Raw genomic sequence first — 14,387 nt, forward strand, 5'->3', positions numbered from 1 at the left:
AATATGATGGAACTACTCTAACTATGGTTTAAAAATACACATTTTTATAAGTTAAAAGAATGGTTTACCTCTTGCAGTATGTAAAAATCAAGTATTCAGGAACAAGACCCACCATCTCAAAGCAGGAAGAGGCCGTATATGTCAGTGTTGAGTTGCATCCAACAAGTAACCAGGATTAGAAAGTTTGAAAATATTTCTTCAGAAGAAAGTAGAAAATTCTTGTTTTAAGATAGGGGAAAATATGGAATCTTACACTTGAAGCATAGAGATGTTTTGACTTCTTTTATAGGAAGGGACAACAAAGATAAAAACATAGAAGAAATAAAAAGGCTACATTTTCAAAACCCATGTTTACCCCTTCAGTAAATTTTTCCTTATGAGACAATATATTGGAAAGACAGAATGATCATAAATCACTAGCTTAGTAATAAATTTCTTGCCAAAAGATTCCAGACACAAAGTCGTTTGACACAAATTATATTTTAGTTCAAATTCACAAGCCCTGGAGGAATGTAACTCTAAGATACAGATTCCATTTGGGTTTACATAGAATGTTCCAGTAAAGTCTAAGGAAAATTTCAAAAAGCATATGACACAGCAGCAGTTAGTAGTTAAGGGAAAGGTATCAAATAAACTTTAAAAATTTTTTAAAAGATGGCCAGAATCAGACTGCTTAGACTGTACCACTCACTAGCTGTGTGACCCCAGGTGAGTTATTAAGCCAGTTCATGCCTTCAGTTCCATTACCTCTGAAGTGGGACATTAGAAGCCCCTCATAGGGTTATTATGAAGTTTAAGTTTGTGTAATTTAGAGAAACACTTAGCATAGTATTTGGAACATAATAGGCATTTAGTATATGTTAGCTAGTATTTTGTTGTTTCATTGCTAAATCCAGTTAATGGAACTATTTTTTAATATAAAGGAAAAAAGAGTGGACATACTTACCTCTCTCTCAGTGATCATGTCTCCAACATTAACCAGGTTTTTGAAACCACCTAAGTTAGGCCTCTCTACCTACCACATAGAACCAATGGCACAAACTACTTACCAGCATAAAAAAAATTTAATCTTTCCAAACCCTAGGTTTACTTTATGAAATAATCAAAACCTAATTTGTATGAGCTATTTTCCTTCTTTATAGCTAACATTTTCCCTCCTAATGAGTCCATATCTCCACGTTTAGTCAACAACCAATCTCCAATCATTTAAACTCAAGTCTAGGTAAAGATTTTTTTTTCGGTTGGCTTTTATGGTTTTAGGAAGCCCCATTATAACATTTTCTTAGAAACAGAATTTTATGATGGTGAAGTCCAACATTCTGTCAGACAAAAGATGGGAATTTCTGCAGAAGCAAAGCTTCTGGAATTATTTCAGAATGAAACTGAAAAGAATGTACACTGATGTAGAGATATATTTCTACATTAATAAAATATAATGTTTTATTAATCTGTAGTCTCAACCAGACATGAATGGTGGAAATCCTGAATTGTGTATCCACATAATCAACACCCTGTGGAAACACCAGGAGCCATGCCACTGGTGTCCAACCTAGCATAGCTGGGAAACGATGCATTCTTTAAGAAGCACTCATCCGGAGAATGAATGGTTCACAGAGCACACCAGTATAAAGGTCCATAAACTTGTTTTATGAATGAAGAATTTACAGTGTACTGTCTCTAGGCTGCTGCTTTCTTATGAGTTATACTATAATTTCTCACTTATTCTTCAGTTTGTATCATGGTGATTGACAGATATAAGCAGTTGTTCAACAGGAAAAAATAATCATGTCAGCCATAAAAATATTATCCCATGCACCTCATAGTTTTTTAATCTCTTTCTGTATTTATCCCTATTCCAAGATCAAATCTTCCCACCTGCTCCTTCCCACCAAAAAAACAAAAAAAAAAGAAATGGTAGACAAGAAAACACAAAGTTACACTAATCAATTTTATTCACACTACCCATGAAAAGCAATTATGTTTTACATAAAGTCATTAACACATAAATAGTAATCATTAGAGTAATACACCTGATTAGAAATACAATGCAGGAAATAAATGTGAAAATTAAAAATAGCATACTTTAGTGACTAAATTCATACTCTATTTTCTACTTATTTATAGCAGCATCCATATGATTCCCCTATTTACTTGACTAGTTAACTAGCAGCGAAACTTTAATTATATAAATTCAGTAGATATTTCCCTCCACTCTTCCACTCATACAGAATTTGTCACATTAACCAAAACAAAACTACTTCTGTTTCCAAAATAAAAAGGTGGGAAAACATTTCATCACTCCCCTCTCAAAAAAAAAAAAAAAGGAAGAAAAGAGAAGAAGAAAGTTAGGAAAAAATTTGCAGGCAATTATAAAAAGATAAATTTTCAGGCATCTTGAACAATCATGGGTGGGTTTTTGTAGAGTCTACATATATAGTTATGAGTAAATGTGTGAGTGTAAGAATGTGTTAGTGAGTAAATGCTATGTTAACTTTATTGTCTGATTTTATGCTGTAGATGAAAAATATGTGGAAGTTTCCAGGAGGCCTTTCAGAGCCTGGAGAAGATATCGGTGTGTATCTTACGTATTTTTAATTGACTTGAAAATGTTGAGGAAACTCAAGCCTTTACTTTCTTGCTTTATAGCTAAGAATAAGACTTCAAATTTTCTAATTGGTTTGACTGGGTCAGAAAATTCCAAAGTTATTTCAGGGATAATAAAAAAAGTAGAAGCAAAAATTATAACATTATAACTTATAATGCTGTAGTATCATACCATTAGGAGGACACCATCTTTCCCTCTGTTTAGGATTGCTGCTAGATTAGCTTGTTTTAAATGAGAAGCTGTCAAGATACATCAATAAAATTTAGCCGTAAGGATTATTCTGAGTATGTCTAAAATTGCTGTTGGAATGAACCTATTAGAAAATACAAATTCTTGACAATTCCATCATCAAAGGATGAACAGTAACTTTTAAATAAACCTAAAATAAGTACTATAAAATCAAACCTACATGGAATAAACCTCTGGTGACTCATTTTTTTTCAATTATAGAGCAGTAATGACATACTTCTCTAATGAAAATTTTATCTGTTATTTCTTTTAAATAGTCACAAGCCAAAATACAGTAAAGTGTCATTTGAGGAAGTCTCAAATGAAAAATAACGCCCCAAAACAATTTATTGAGCCAGATATTTAAGATGAGATGATATATTAAATGAGCTAAAAATTCTTAACATCGTTTTTGTTTTTTTACAGGAAATTGACAAAAGAATAAAAACTGAATTTTCCTACCTATTCTTTAAAACACTAGGTCAAGCTCAATCACAATCAAAATAAATAATGGATAATTCATTTGAGACCAATATTATTTTTCCAAAACTTTTTCCTCAATATTTATGTCCCCTACTCTGCCACATTTATATAGGCAATTTCCTAAAATTAACTTGAAATATTTATTAAAATATGTATATATACCTAAAACTTGATTTTTAAAAAAGGTAGGTCAAAATGTCCTATGCACAATATGTAGCCTATTCAACCTGGAAGTGGATTTACTGCAGTAAGATAAAGCCATAGCAAATCTTAGTTTTAGGTATGTTTTGACCTTTTGTTTAGATTCTACTTAGGTTTTCCGTTAACATAAAAGGATTCTATGGTGGCACAAGGGCTGAAAAAGAAGGCCATTTATTCTAGGGCACCTAACTATCGCACACTATCCCTATATAATATATGAGAGTGTATAAACTAGCTAAGCTTATATTTTGCATCCTTAAGAAAAGAAAATATCCATACTGGGCAAAAAAGCAGTCTATAGGAGAAGGTTTGTATAACTTCCTCTTCCTGACTCTTGCTTTCTCAAATGAATTGATTTTTTTCATTTGAATTATTATGGATCCTCTGAATTTCAGATACCTTTATTTAAATTAAAAAAAAATGTATTTCCAAGCCAAATATATATATATAATTTTAGGTTCAAATATACTCCAAAATCCTCATTAAATCAAGATAATTAAGACTTCACTACATTTTTAAGTATTCATGGTTATTTTTTTCAATACATCCCACCTATCCATGATGCATATATATATATGCCTCAACCATGTAGAATTAAGGGAATAAAAGATTTTGGAACAGCAATATCCATACTACCTGGGAGTAGTATAAATTAAAGCTTTGTTTTAGAATTCATAAAACCCTGAAAGCAGCTAAACCGTTAACTTACAGTAGAGCTCTGAAAGATTATTACTATATGACGGCATTTCTGTTCTATAACATAGTACAATTATAAATATTCTTAATGATGAAGCCAAATCATCCAAGAATTAAGTTATTTTCTTTAAACTATGTGTTTGGGAAAGTATATAAAAATTTTTTAGGAATATTGCCATTATAAATGACCAGATATTCATACTGGCTTTTAAACAGTTAACACTAGTTAACTGGGAAATACATTTGTTTGGAATTTTTCATTCTTTTATAATACTAGGTAAAGAGTTACTGCCCACAGTGTTAAAAAAAAAAATTTAAGAGGACCATGTACAAAATAGAGTGCAATTCTCAAGGCATTAACATAAAATAGCAACATCAGAAATACCAAGAGTAGATAAAGAATCAAGATTGAAAATGGACAAGTTGCCGTCCTAAAAAAAATCTTATAGCCACTTAGAGTAAGAAATTCATCTGCATTTGTCTAAGAACTTTAAAGCAGCTAAGTCTGGTCAGCGATCATCAATACACCAGTTAGAGGGAAACACTACGAAAATCTTGTTTTGGAAATGTTTTCCTACTGTTTTATTTCAACCTTAACTCTACTGTTAAACATAACAAAACAGAAATAACAAATATCAACTCCATTTCATTTCTGTCCTATAACTAAACCAAACACTGTGATGTATTTAAACATATCTCAATCAGCAAAAATAAAAACAAAAACCTCTTGTTTTCATATGTTCTTCAAACCTTTACAATATAAACATAATTTCAGTTCAGCTTACAGTACATTAAAATAATAAAGACACAAAAAAATTAAAACACTTTATCTTGATAAAAACTTTAAATTCATATTGAAATACTTGGGGAAGAGATTTCCACCTTGAGCTGGAAATAGCCTAGATGCAGAAACACATATTTGCCCTTTTAATTATCAGTCTAGTCAATGATATGTTGATTAAAGTTAAACTGCTCAAAACTACCCCAGCAGCACTTATGTTGAGTCAGTTAGTATCGTGATGGCTGAGCAGGGCAGATTCATTCACTATCCCTGTCCTGTTGCTTCCATGATATATATCAGCCAAGACTCATGAACTAAATGCCAAACTCTTGGACCCCCAAGGTTATTTCTCAAAATATTTAAAGAATAAAAATAAACATTTAAACAATAAAATAAACATTTAAACAATAGTTAAGTGAGACTGGAAAATAACTGTATAAAATTTAAGGCTAGTATTGCCATTTTTAATAACACATTATTATTATTATATGCCCAATTAAAAACTTTTTTTTACTAAGGGAAATTTCTCATTTTCTAAGCTAGATTCTTTTTTATTTTTTCAGTTTCAAAATGTAATTTCAAACCTTGTTTAACCTATGGGTGAATCTCAATGGATAAGGGAAGTCAGCATAGAATTTTAAAATGGCAGATAAATGTTTTATATTTTAAAACACTTTACTCTTCCCATTCATCTTTCCAGATGAGTCCCTTAGAGAAAAAAAAACAAGAGCATATCCTGAAAGCTGGCAAGACAGTCTATAAGAACACGTGGGAATTGACACATTTTTCCTTTCCTTCCTCTTCCTTGCCTGTCCTTCACCAGAAGTACTGATGAGGAGGCAAACATAATTTACTCTTTGATAAACAAGAACAGTATATGTGTTAAAGGGTATTTGAAGGGAAAACTCTGCCTGTGGCAGCTGTGACGCTTCCCAGCAAAGTGGGCAGAGAAGGCAGCTTTGGTAAGGGTTTCTTATAAATGCTTTGGGGAGACAGTGACAGAAAAACAAAATTAGGGAAAGTCCATTTAGGGGTCCATCTTGATGTTTAAAAAAAAGCAGCCACAAAAATGCCTGAATGGCAATAAAAATCCTGCTCTAGAAATATGCATATAATTGAAAAATCAATTATAAAATCTGAAAATCTTTCTTGCATTATAAAATTCTACATATTGCAAGGTCTTTAAAACTACTGATGACATGACTGCTGTATTTTGGTATTGTAGGAATGAATCAAAGTTTTTTGGAATCTTGTCTCAAAAGATACAAAGGAAATGCCAAAATGCCTAGCATAACTAAAGGAGCAGTAACGTTTCATCAGTTTCGAAGAAATCTGCTAAATGCATTCTGAGGCTTGACAGTCCTGCATGAGGGCATCAGGACAGAGTAGTATCATTTTCTACTTCAGTATAATCTGCAGCTCTACAGACTTTTACACGGAAGAATGTATCTCTGTCTCTTAATACTGAGTTGTATAAATTTGGACAGTTTTGATGGATGATCAGGAACAGTAATAATGAAGAAATATGTAGGAATGACAACTACAGCTCTGCAAGTTAGGTTTTAACTTTTGCAACATAGGTTCTTTACGTTTTGGGAAATAGAGCAGGTAGAGGCTGAAAAGTATGACCCTAAAAATGTACAGGTAAATAAGCCTGCAAGTAGCAGCCAACGAAATATTTATTTTTTCAAAAGCTTCTTAGATGTACAGTGTAAGAAAATACTTTGGTGGTACACCATTTCAGGATGTCCAGAAGGCAGAGTCTGTGCTGAAAACATTACTTTCTTAGGGTGGAGTTTTGCTTTTGAATGTTTAGATAATGCTACTTTAACTGAAAATCTATGATGAAGTTCTAAAACTGTGATCTTTACTAATTTATACATCTTTAATTAGGAGACACAGCAGTTCGAGAAGTTTTTGAAGAGACGGGTATAAAATCAGAATTCAGGTCCCTCTTGAGTATTCGGCAACAGCATACCAATCCCGGAGCTTTTGGAAAGTCAGATATGTATATAATCTGCCGACTAAAGCCATACTCATTCACCATAAATTTTTGCCGGCACGAATGCTTAAGGTGTGAGTGGATGGATCTCAATGACCTGGTGAAGACTGAAAACACAACTCCCGTCACCAGCAGAGTCGCCAGGCTGCTGCTGTACGGGTACAAAGAAGGGTTTGACAAGATTGATCTGACTATGGAAGAACTTCCGGCAGTTTACACAGGCCTGTTCTATAAGCTCTATCACAGAGAACTGCCAGAGAAATACAAAACTACAGGAATGTATTAAAATTCACATTTACATGTTAAAATCTTTTTTAGTGAATTATACATGTAGAGTAATACGTGCCATACTATAAGAAGTAGTGGACATTTTGAGTGATGAAATATTTGACATTAATTTTCTAATGCTTATGATTTCCACGAAGAAAATTTGTAAGTGTATGCTTTTTTAAAAAGCCTCTTTTCAAATAAAGCATATATATTTACAAATATAGCTGTAAGTAAGCTTTACTGGACAAAGGTAGATACTATATAAAAGGATGAGAGTCTATACATTTTCCAGGAATTTTTGTTGTTGTTTTTCTGTACTGAGGCAATGGTTAAATGTTTTACTGATAGATAAAAGTTTATCTGACCAGTTATCCACACTGAGTAGATAACTACACATATTTTCTTTTTCTTGCATTAATAAATTTCTAAAATATACTTCTTTCACGTGACATGAAATCAGATGCTGCCATTGAGATCAGCTCTTAGCAGACATTGGAAGAAAAAGTATGGCTTTCTGCCCAGGTCCTGTTTTGGGTCCAAGTTTATACTGCCCAGTTCGTTTCAGTGCCACATACCAACTGGAGTATTTCCTTGATCGGTAGGTATTGTAGTTATTAGATTCCAGCCGTTCAAAAAAGAAACACTCGTCTGTTACACATTTCTGAAAAATAAAGGAAGAATTGGTTATTATTATTATTCCACATTTCACAGAAAATATTCATGAGAGTACCAGGTCCATTCTGGTCAACCAGTAGCAGAGTCTTGGATTTAACAGGACAGGCGAACTAACAAGGTAGAAGAATACAGGACAAGAACATAGCACGTCAGTAAAACAGTGTCAAGCTTACGTCTTTAGTAAAAAGAGTACAGGGACCATTCTGCAACCCCCACAAGAAATAGGTCAGGTTTTAGCAAGGGCTCAAAGACTGTACGGGAATTTGAACCGTCCTGTGAACACAGCATTCAAGAGTCCCGACAAGGAGCAGCATACCCAGTAACAAGTGCCACGGTGCACTCAGGGAAGCCCAAAGCTATGGCCTCTGGTTAGGCATTTACAGTCCATCCGCAGTTCTCTATCCAGAGGCAGTTTACAATCAGGGGTCATTTTCACTTTTATCAGGGTTCCAGGGAAGCAGTGCTAGAGGGTTAACCCCGGTAACCTTCCCATGTAGAAGAAGGGGTGGAGAAGGGTGTTGTTGAACATTTACTCACAGAAACACCTTAATTTAAACAAATTTTTCCAGTGGCTGAAGTTGTTTCTAGGATAAAGAAAATTATACCTAGGAACAACAATGCCCAAAAATTATACTGGAATGCTCTATTACATATGATTGGCATTCTCAAAACACTAATAGATAATTAGGAAAAATTAACAGATTTCTGCAGTCTCAATCTTGTATTAGGAGAAGCTACTCTGCCTTTTCATTTCAATTCAACAATTTATTGTTGAAAGAAAAAAATATCTTTCAAATAGCTAGACCTGAGAAATACCATTCCAAATAATGGAGTCTAATAGACTTCCACATTATTTAAGGTAAGTTGTCATGATCAAGTTCATGTGGCAGCTTGGCCAGGTGGTGGTGCCTGGTTGTCTGGTTGGGCAAGCACTAGCCTATTTGTTGCTATGAGGGCATTTTATGGATTTAAATCATGATCACACTGGCTACATCCACAGCTGATTGCATTTGCTCTGATGGCATTTCAGAGACTTAAACCATGACCATGTTGGCTATATCCACAGCTGATTGCATTTGCAGTCAGCTAAGGGGAGTGTCTTCTGCAGTGAGTGACACTTAATATAATCACCAGAAGGCTTTTAAGGAGGATTCAGAAGAGACAGTCACTCTTCCTGCTTCAGCCAGCGAGCCTTTCCTGTGGAGTTCGTCCAGACCCTTTGTAAGAGTCACCAGCTTCACAGCCTGCACTACGGATTTTGGACTCTTCCATTCCCCCAGTTGTCCAGCCAGCCTCTCCTGAGAGTTCAGTAAGGACCTTCGTTGGAGCTGCCAGCTTGTGACCTGCCCTACAGACCCTGGACTCTACATCCCCATGGTTACGTGAGACAGATTTATAAACTTCAGTGTTGTTTTTTTTTTTGCATGGGCAGGCACCGGGAATCACACCCAGGTCTCCGGCATGGTGTATACATTTTATATCTATGGATATTTCCCACTGATTCTGTTTCTCTAGAGGACCCTAGCTAATAAATAAGTGTTCAAATATTAACTTCAAACTGATGATATTTACATGATATTTGGGGGGAAAATGATTTATTCACTTTAAAGGAAAAATTGTTATGTTAAAATTACTTACATATATCAATTGAATGACTTTAGATAAGCTCACAGAAATCCAGATAAATTTGTATACATATCTATACATATAAGATGTATACTTAGCTATATTACATATGTACATGGTTTTGTATTCATAATAATATCAGATTCCAAGCTTATTTCTATATCCTCAAATCTACAAAACTTCAGGTTTGGAAAAACCCACACTGAAAATACTTGTAGTCTACTGGTTTCTTTGGTTCGAAGATTAGGCAAACAACAGTGCAGACTATGAGGAAAACATAAAATAAGGAGAACAATGAAAAGATCTGGCACAATAACCAAAATGAAAAGTAAAGGACTGCCAAAGATCTAAAAGTGAATGTTTCTCAGCCATTGTAGTAAGGGTGAGATGGTAGGTCTTGTAATATGCTTGTAGGGATAAAATTTTACTGAATATTTACTTGTCTTTAACATTTTGACCACTGTTAATTCAATTTCTTAAATTAAAACACAACTTACCTAATTTGCCCATTATACAACACATTACTAATAAAAACTTAAGTCCCTTCGACTCTATTAATTAATCATAGGTAGCATTACAAAGAAGCATACCTAGCACAAGGATCTGGCTCTATAATATATAAGACTGTCTAGTGTTGTTCATAAAGATTCAAATGTGGTAAGAGGAAAATATTTATATCTAGAGTAATGTAGCTATTCCAAATCCAGTACCTTCACTATACCTTTTGTGAAATATATTATGCTTCTGTGTTAACTGAAGTTAAAATTGGACTAACTTTGTCATTTGCAGTGCCACTGATAAAAAAAATCTTCACCTTTCCATAATCCATGCTGAGGATCAAGAACAGAAGGGAAAGAGAAGAGTGAAAAGTCATAGTGATCCTAAAAATAACATGAAAGGGCGTTACTGAGAGTCCCAGACCAATTCCCCCGAGGCAGACCTAACATCATTCAGCCATTTTTCAAGACATTTTGCGTGTTTAATTTCTGTGGTTGCCGGCTTCCAGAGGGCTCCACCTTGCTGGCTGGCACGCCCTACAATGCTTGGCCTATTGGAGTACTGATCCTGCCAATAATGTTTGCCTCTTCAGCCAGTTCCAAAGAATACCTAATAGTACCAGGAGCTAAGTGGATACATCATGGAACTCACAAATTTACTTTTCTTATTTTGCTGAGGCTACTTTTACCTTTACAAAAAAAAAAAGAGGAGAGGGAAGGAAAACTTGCATTTGTGCTAAATGTTCAGCCATATAATTTTCTAAACAGCTGTCTTACATTTGAAAACAGACTGTATTACATTTTTAAATAGAAGAGAGCCAAAATTTAGTACTCCAGAAAACTATGGATTTAGACATCCAATTTAAGTACAATTTTCAATGTTCTACACTTTAAGTTTACAAATAATCTTAGTAGCTGTGATCTCAATGTTACTGACAAAAATTGTTGCAATATAATTTTTATTAATATTTACAAACATTTACAGAGTTTTTTTTCATATTCTCAAAATTTAACTGCTCACCTTTTCAAACCTAAGAGTAAAGGGGATCTTCAGAGGGATCACATCACAAAAGAAATAAACAGCTGGCCTCTTATGGACTTAGCAACTTATATCATGCCTTTAAAGCTTTATTTTGTATAGGCCTATGAACCAGGAAATAATCCATTAATTCCAGGTTATTGACTGCTTTAGTGCACATAACTTCATTTAAATATCATTATTCTCACTAACAAATAAGGAATCTAAAGTTCAGTGCTCTTAATAACTTTTTATTTCAGACTGGACTCTCTGCCCATCTGTCTGACAACTTTTCATCAAATTAAAGTTTCTGTTATTTCTTGATTTTCTTTAATTGAAGAATAAATTTGGGGTCCAGGAATCACAGAATTAAAACTGGAGAATAATTTTGGGTTCCTGGAATCATGGAATTCAAATGGATCAATACACTGATTTATTCTGCACATATATATTTTTTCTAGACACCTGGCATCAGTAAACAAAACTGGCAAAGATCCCTGCTTTTGTTGTCACTCAAATTCTAGCTGGGAGACACACAATAAGCAATAAACAAAACTGAGTAAATTATATTCTGTGTAAAAATATGACAAGTGCTATGGAAAAATGAATAAAGCTGAGCAGAGTGGGAGGAATCAGGAGGCTGGCAACAGGAGTCAGGCTGCAACATTAAACAGCGTCATCACTGTAGGCTTCACTGAGAAAGTGACATTTGAGCAAATACTTGAAGGAGATGAAGGAGTTAAATAAACATCCAGATAGCTGAGGGAAAAGAGCAGCCCAAACAAAGGGAATGACCAGCGCACAAACCCTTGAGCAAGGTACTTAGAAGGTCTGAGGGGCAGCAAGGAGGCCAGTGTGGATGGAGCAGAGAGTTTGAGGGGAGAGGAATATGAAATAAGATGAGAGAGGTAATGGGATGGGGGAGTGGTGACTTATAGGCTATTGGAAGTAGTTTGACTTCTACTTTGAATAAAATGGGAATTGTAGGCCTCTGAACAAAAGTGGCATGATCTGACACCGTTTTATAGGATTATTCTACCTGTAAAGAACATAAACCAATGGTAGAAGCAGAGAGACCAGTGAGAGGCTTGTTCAGTAATGGAGGCAGAGAGAGAGCGGAGTCTCAGAGCACTGTGGCGAAGGCAGAAACGCTAAGAGACTGGATGAGACTGAATATACTTTGAAGGTAAAATCAATGGAGTTTACTGACAGACGGGACACATGGTGTGTGAGAAACACAAGTATCGGGGATGGCACCAAAGTTTATCTTCTGTAATTGGAGGACTTGCCATCAACTGAGATGGGGAAGGCTATGGGCAGGAATGGGGTTTATAGGGGAAGAGTAGGAATGCAGTGTTGGACAGGCTGAGTCTGAGATGCCTGCTAAACATCCCAATGGAGATAATGAGTAGAAAGCTGGATTTTCAAGTTAGAGTCCATAAGAGACCTGGAAACATAAATGTCACAGTTGCAGACATGCAGATGACCAGTGAACATTTCAGGAAATTTGAGCAAAATACCGTACTAGTTGATTGCTATAAAAAATTCAACACCAACCTATACCTGTAGTATGCCAGCCATACTAAAAAAATTTCAGGTCCTCAAAATGCCAGTTTTCTCTAGTTTCTAGGGTTTTGCACATGCTGGCCTTCTGCCTTTAATCTCTTTTGATATAACTAAGTCACACTGAGCTCCTCAAACCCTGTCTTAAAGATTATTTCTCCAGAAAGGCTTCCCTGATTTCTCAGTCAAGGTTAAACACCTCTCCCTATGTGTACCAAAAGTCCTTCTATCAAAGACTTATAAACTGAAATGAATTAAAGTTTTTAAAAAAAATACAGTAAACAAAATATGAATCATTTTAGCAACTGAGGAACCTTCAATAATTTCTATTTGAATGAAATAACTGTTGCTCTTTTTTTCTTATGTTAAATTAGGCCAAGCCTTTTTTCATATTTCAGAATTTAGCCAGTAATTTGCATTAACATAGCAAGAATTAATTTTTTTTTAATGATATTGTAACAGCAACCAGGTATTTTATGAAAGTATACAAGGACAGTGGTTCTCAATCTAGTGTGTGGCCCACCAACTGCGGTGTGCCCACCCAACTGGTATTAATAATAAAGTCCCAGATTTTATGTATGATATCCCATTTCATAAATAAGAGATTTAAGATTACCCCTTTAGTGTGCTGTTACAATAATTCCAATAACCCATTATCTCAATTCTAAAAGGTATAGGATATAAAAAGGAATGTGGATGTATATGTACATGTATGTGAAAGTGATATATACATCTGTCACGTGTTAGTGGTAAGGCAGCACCTCAAGGCGTCCCTAGAGCTGTGCACATAAACTAGCTTCGTTCACGGTCTGGTAAATGAGTCCAATAACTCTTCGCTGATGGCGATAATGATGATGCTAATGATTTTAAACACAGCGCTGGGAACTGGACCCCTTGTAGAGGCATATGAATAGAGAACAATCAAATGTGGCTTGAAAAAGCATAATCAGAATTTTTAAATGTTTGATTTGTTTTGGGTCAAGAAATTTAACTTGAGATTTCTAAAAGAAAGTAAAATTACGTGAGATGTTTATAGGTATTGAAAAATAGTGTATATATAAATGTTTTAAGAGATAAAATCTGTTTCTAGAAGGATAGTGGGAGCCAGATTTCTCACTGTTGGAGTGGAGGTTACAGAGGAGAAGGCTAAATAGGGGAGAAGACTAAAATGATTCATATGGTACTGGATTACATTTGCAGGCATCAGTAAGATCTCATGTTTAGCTTAATGTACATATAGACGGATACCTACAGAAATACTTACAAAGATGTGCATACACACACACACACAGAGGGTAAGTGTGCGCACACACACACACAGAGGGTAAGTGTGCACACACACACACACATAAAGAGGGTAAGTGTGCACGCACACACACACACACACACAAAAGCGGGTAAGTGTGCACACACATATTGCCCTGTCAGCTGGGAGGGCTACAGAAGCACAGACACCTCAGCAGCAACAAGCCCATCCAGTATCCAAAACCTGGTTGCTAACACCATTCTCCAATAAAAGGAATCAGGGCTCCTCAGAGAAATGGTCCGTTATGACTGGGGGAGGAAATATACAAGATAGCCTGGAGCATCTTGGAGACAAAAATTAAGGAAGTTCTCAAAAAAAAAAAAAAACAAAAAAAAAAGTACATTGATGGGGTACATCAAAGCACAGGAACCAAATGAAAGAGTTCCCAATGGCCAAAGCTGCAACAAAATAAATGACATGGTATAAGATTATAATC

General features: G+C 35.0%; 2 protein-coding genes across 4 annotated transcripts in view; one reads left to right on the plus strand and one right to left on the minus strand.

The window, feature by feature from the left end:
- Nucleotides 1-7,553, plus strand: part of NUDT6 (nudix hydrolase 6) — a 36,616-nt gene extending 29,063 nt beyond the window's left edge. For 2 of the 3 annotated variants that reach the window (XM_077140107.1, XM_077140109.1), the window contains 2 exons: nucleotides 2,518-2,572; nucleotides 6,888-7,553. In XM_077140107.1, coding sequence (XP_076996222.1) covers nucleotides 2,518-2,572; nucleotides 6,888-7,282 — 450 coding nt within the window. In that variant the 3' untranslated portion in view covers nucleotides 7,283-7,553. Of the gene's footprint in view, nucleotides 1-1,521; nucleotides 1,632-2,517; nucleotides 2,573-6,887 lie in introns of those variants that run through there. The other variant, XM_077140108.1, reaches the window with a different exon arrangement.
- The window catches only part of FGF2 (fibroblast growth factor 2), a 91,505-nt gene continuing 77,501 nt past the window's right edge, over nucleotides 384-14,387 (minus strand). The window contains exon 3 of the mRNA XM_077140110.1: nucleotides 384-7,927. Within this exon, the coding sequence (XP_076996225.1) occupies nucleotides 7,742-7,927 (186 nt within the window). The 3' untranslated portion in view covers nucleotides 384-7,741. The remainder of the gene's footprint in view (nucleotides 7,928-14,387) is intronic.

This window comes from Tamandua tetradactyla, chromosome 22 (genome assembly GCF_023851605.1).
Source record: "Tamandua tetradactyla isolate mTamTet1 chromosome 22, mTamTet1.pri, whole genome shotgun sequence".
Taxonomy (NCBI): domain Eukaryota; kingdom Metazoa; phylum Chordata; class Mammalia; order Pilosa; family Myrmecophagidae; genus Tamandua; species Tamandua tetradactyla.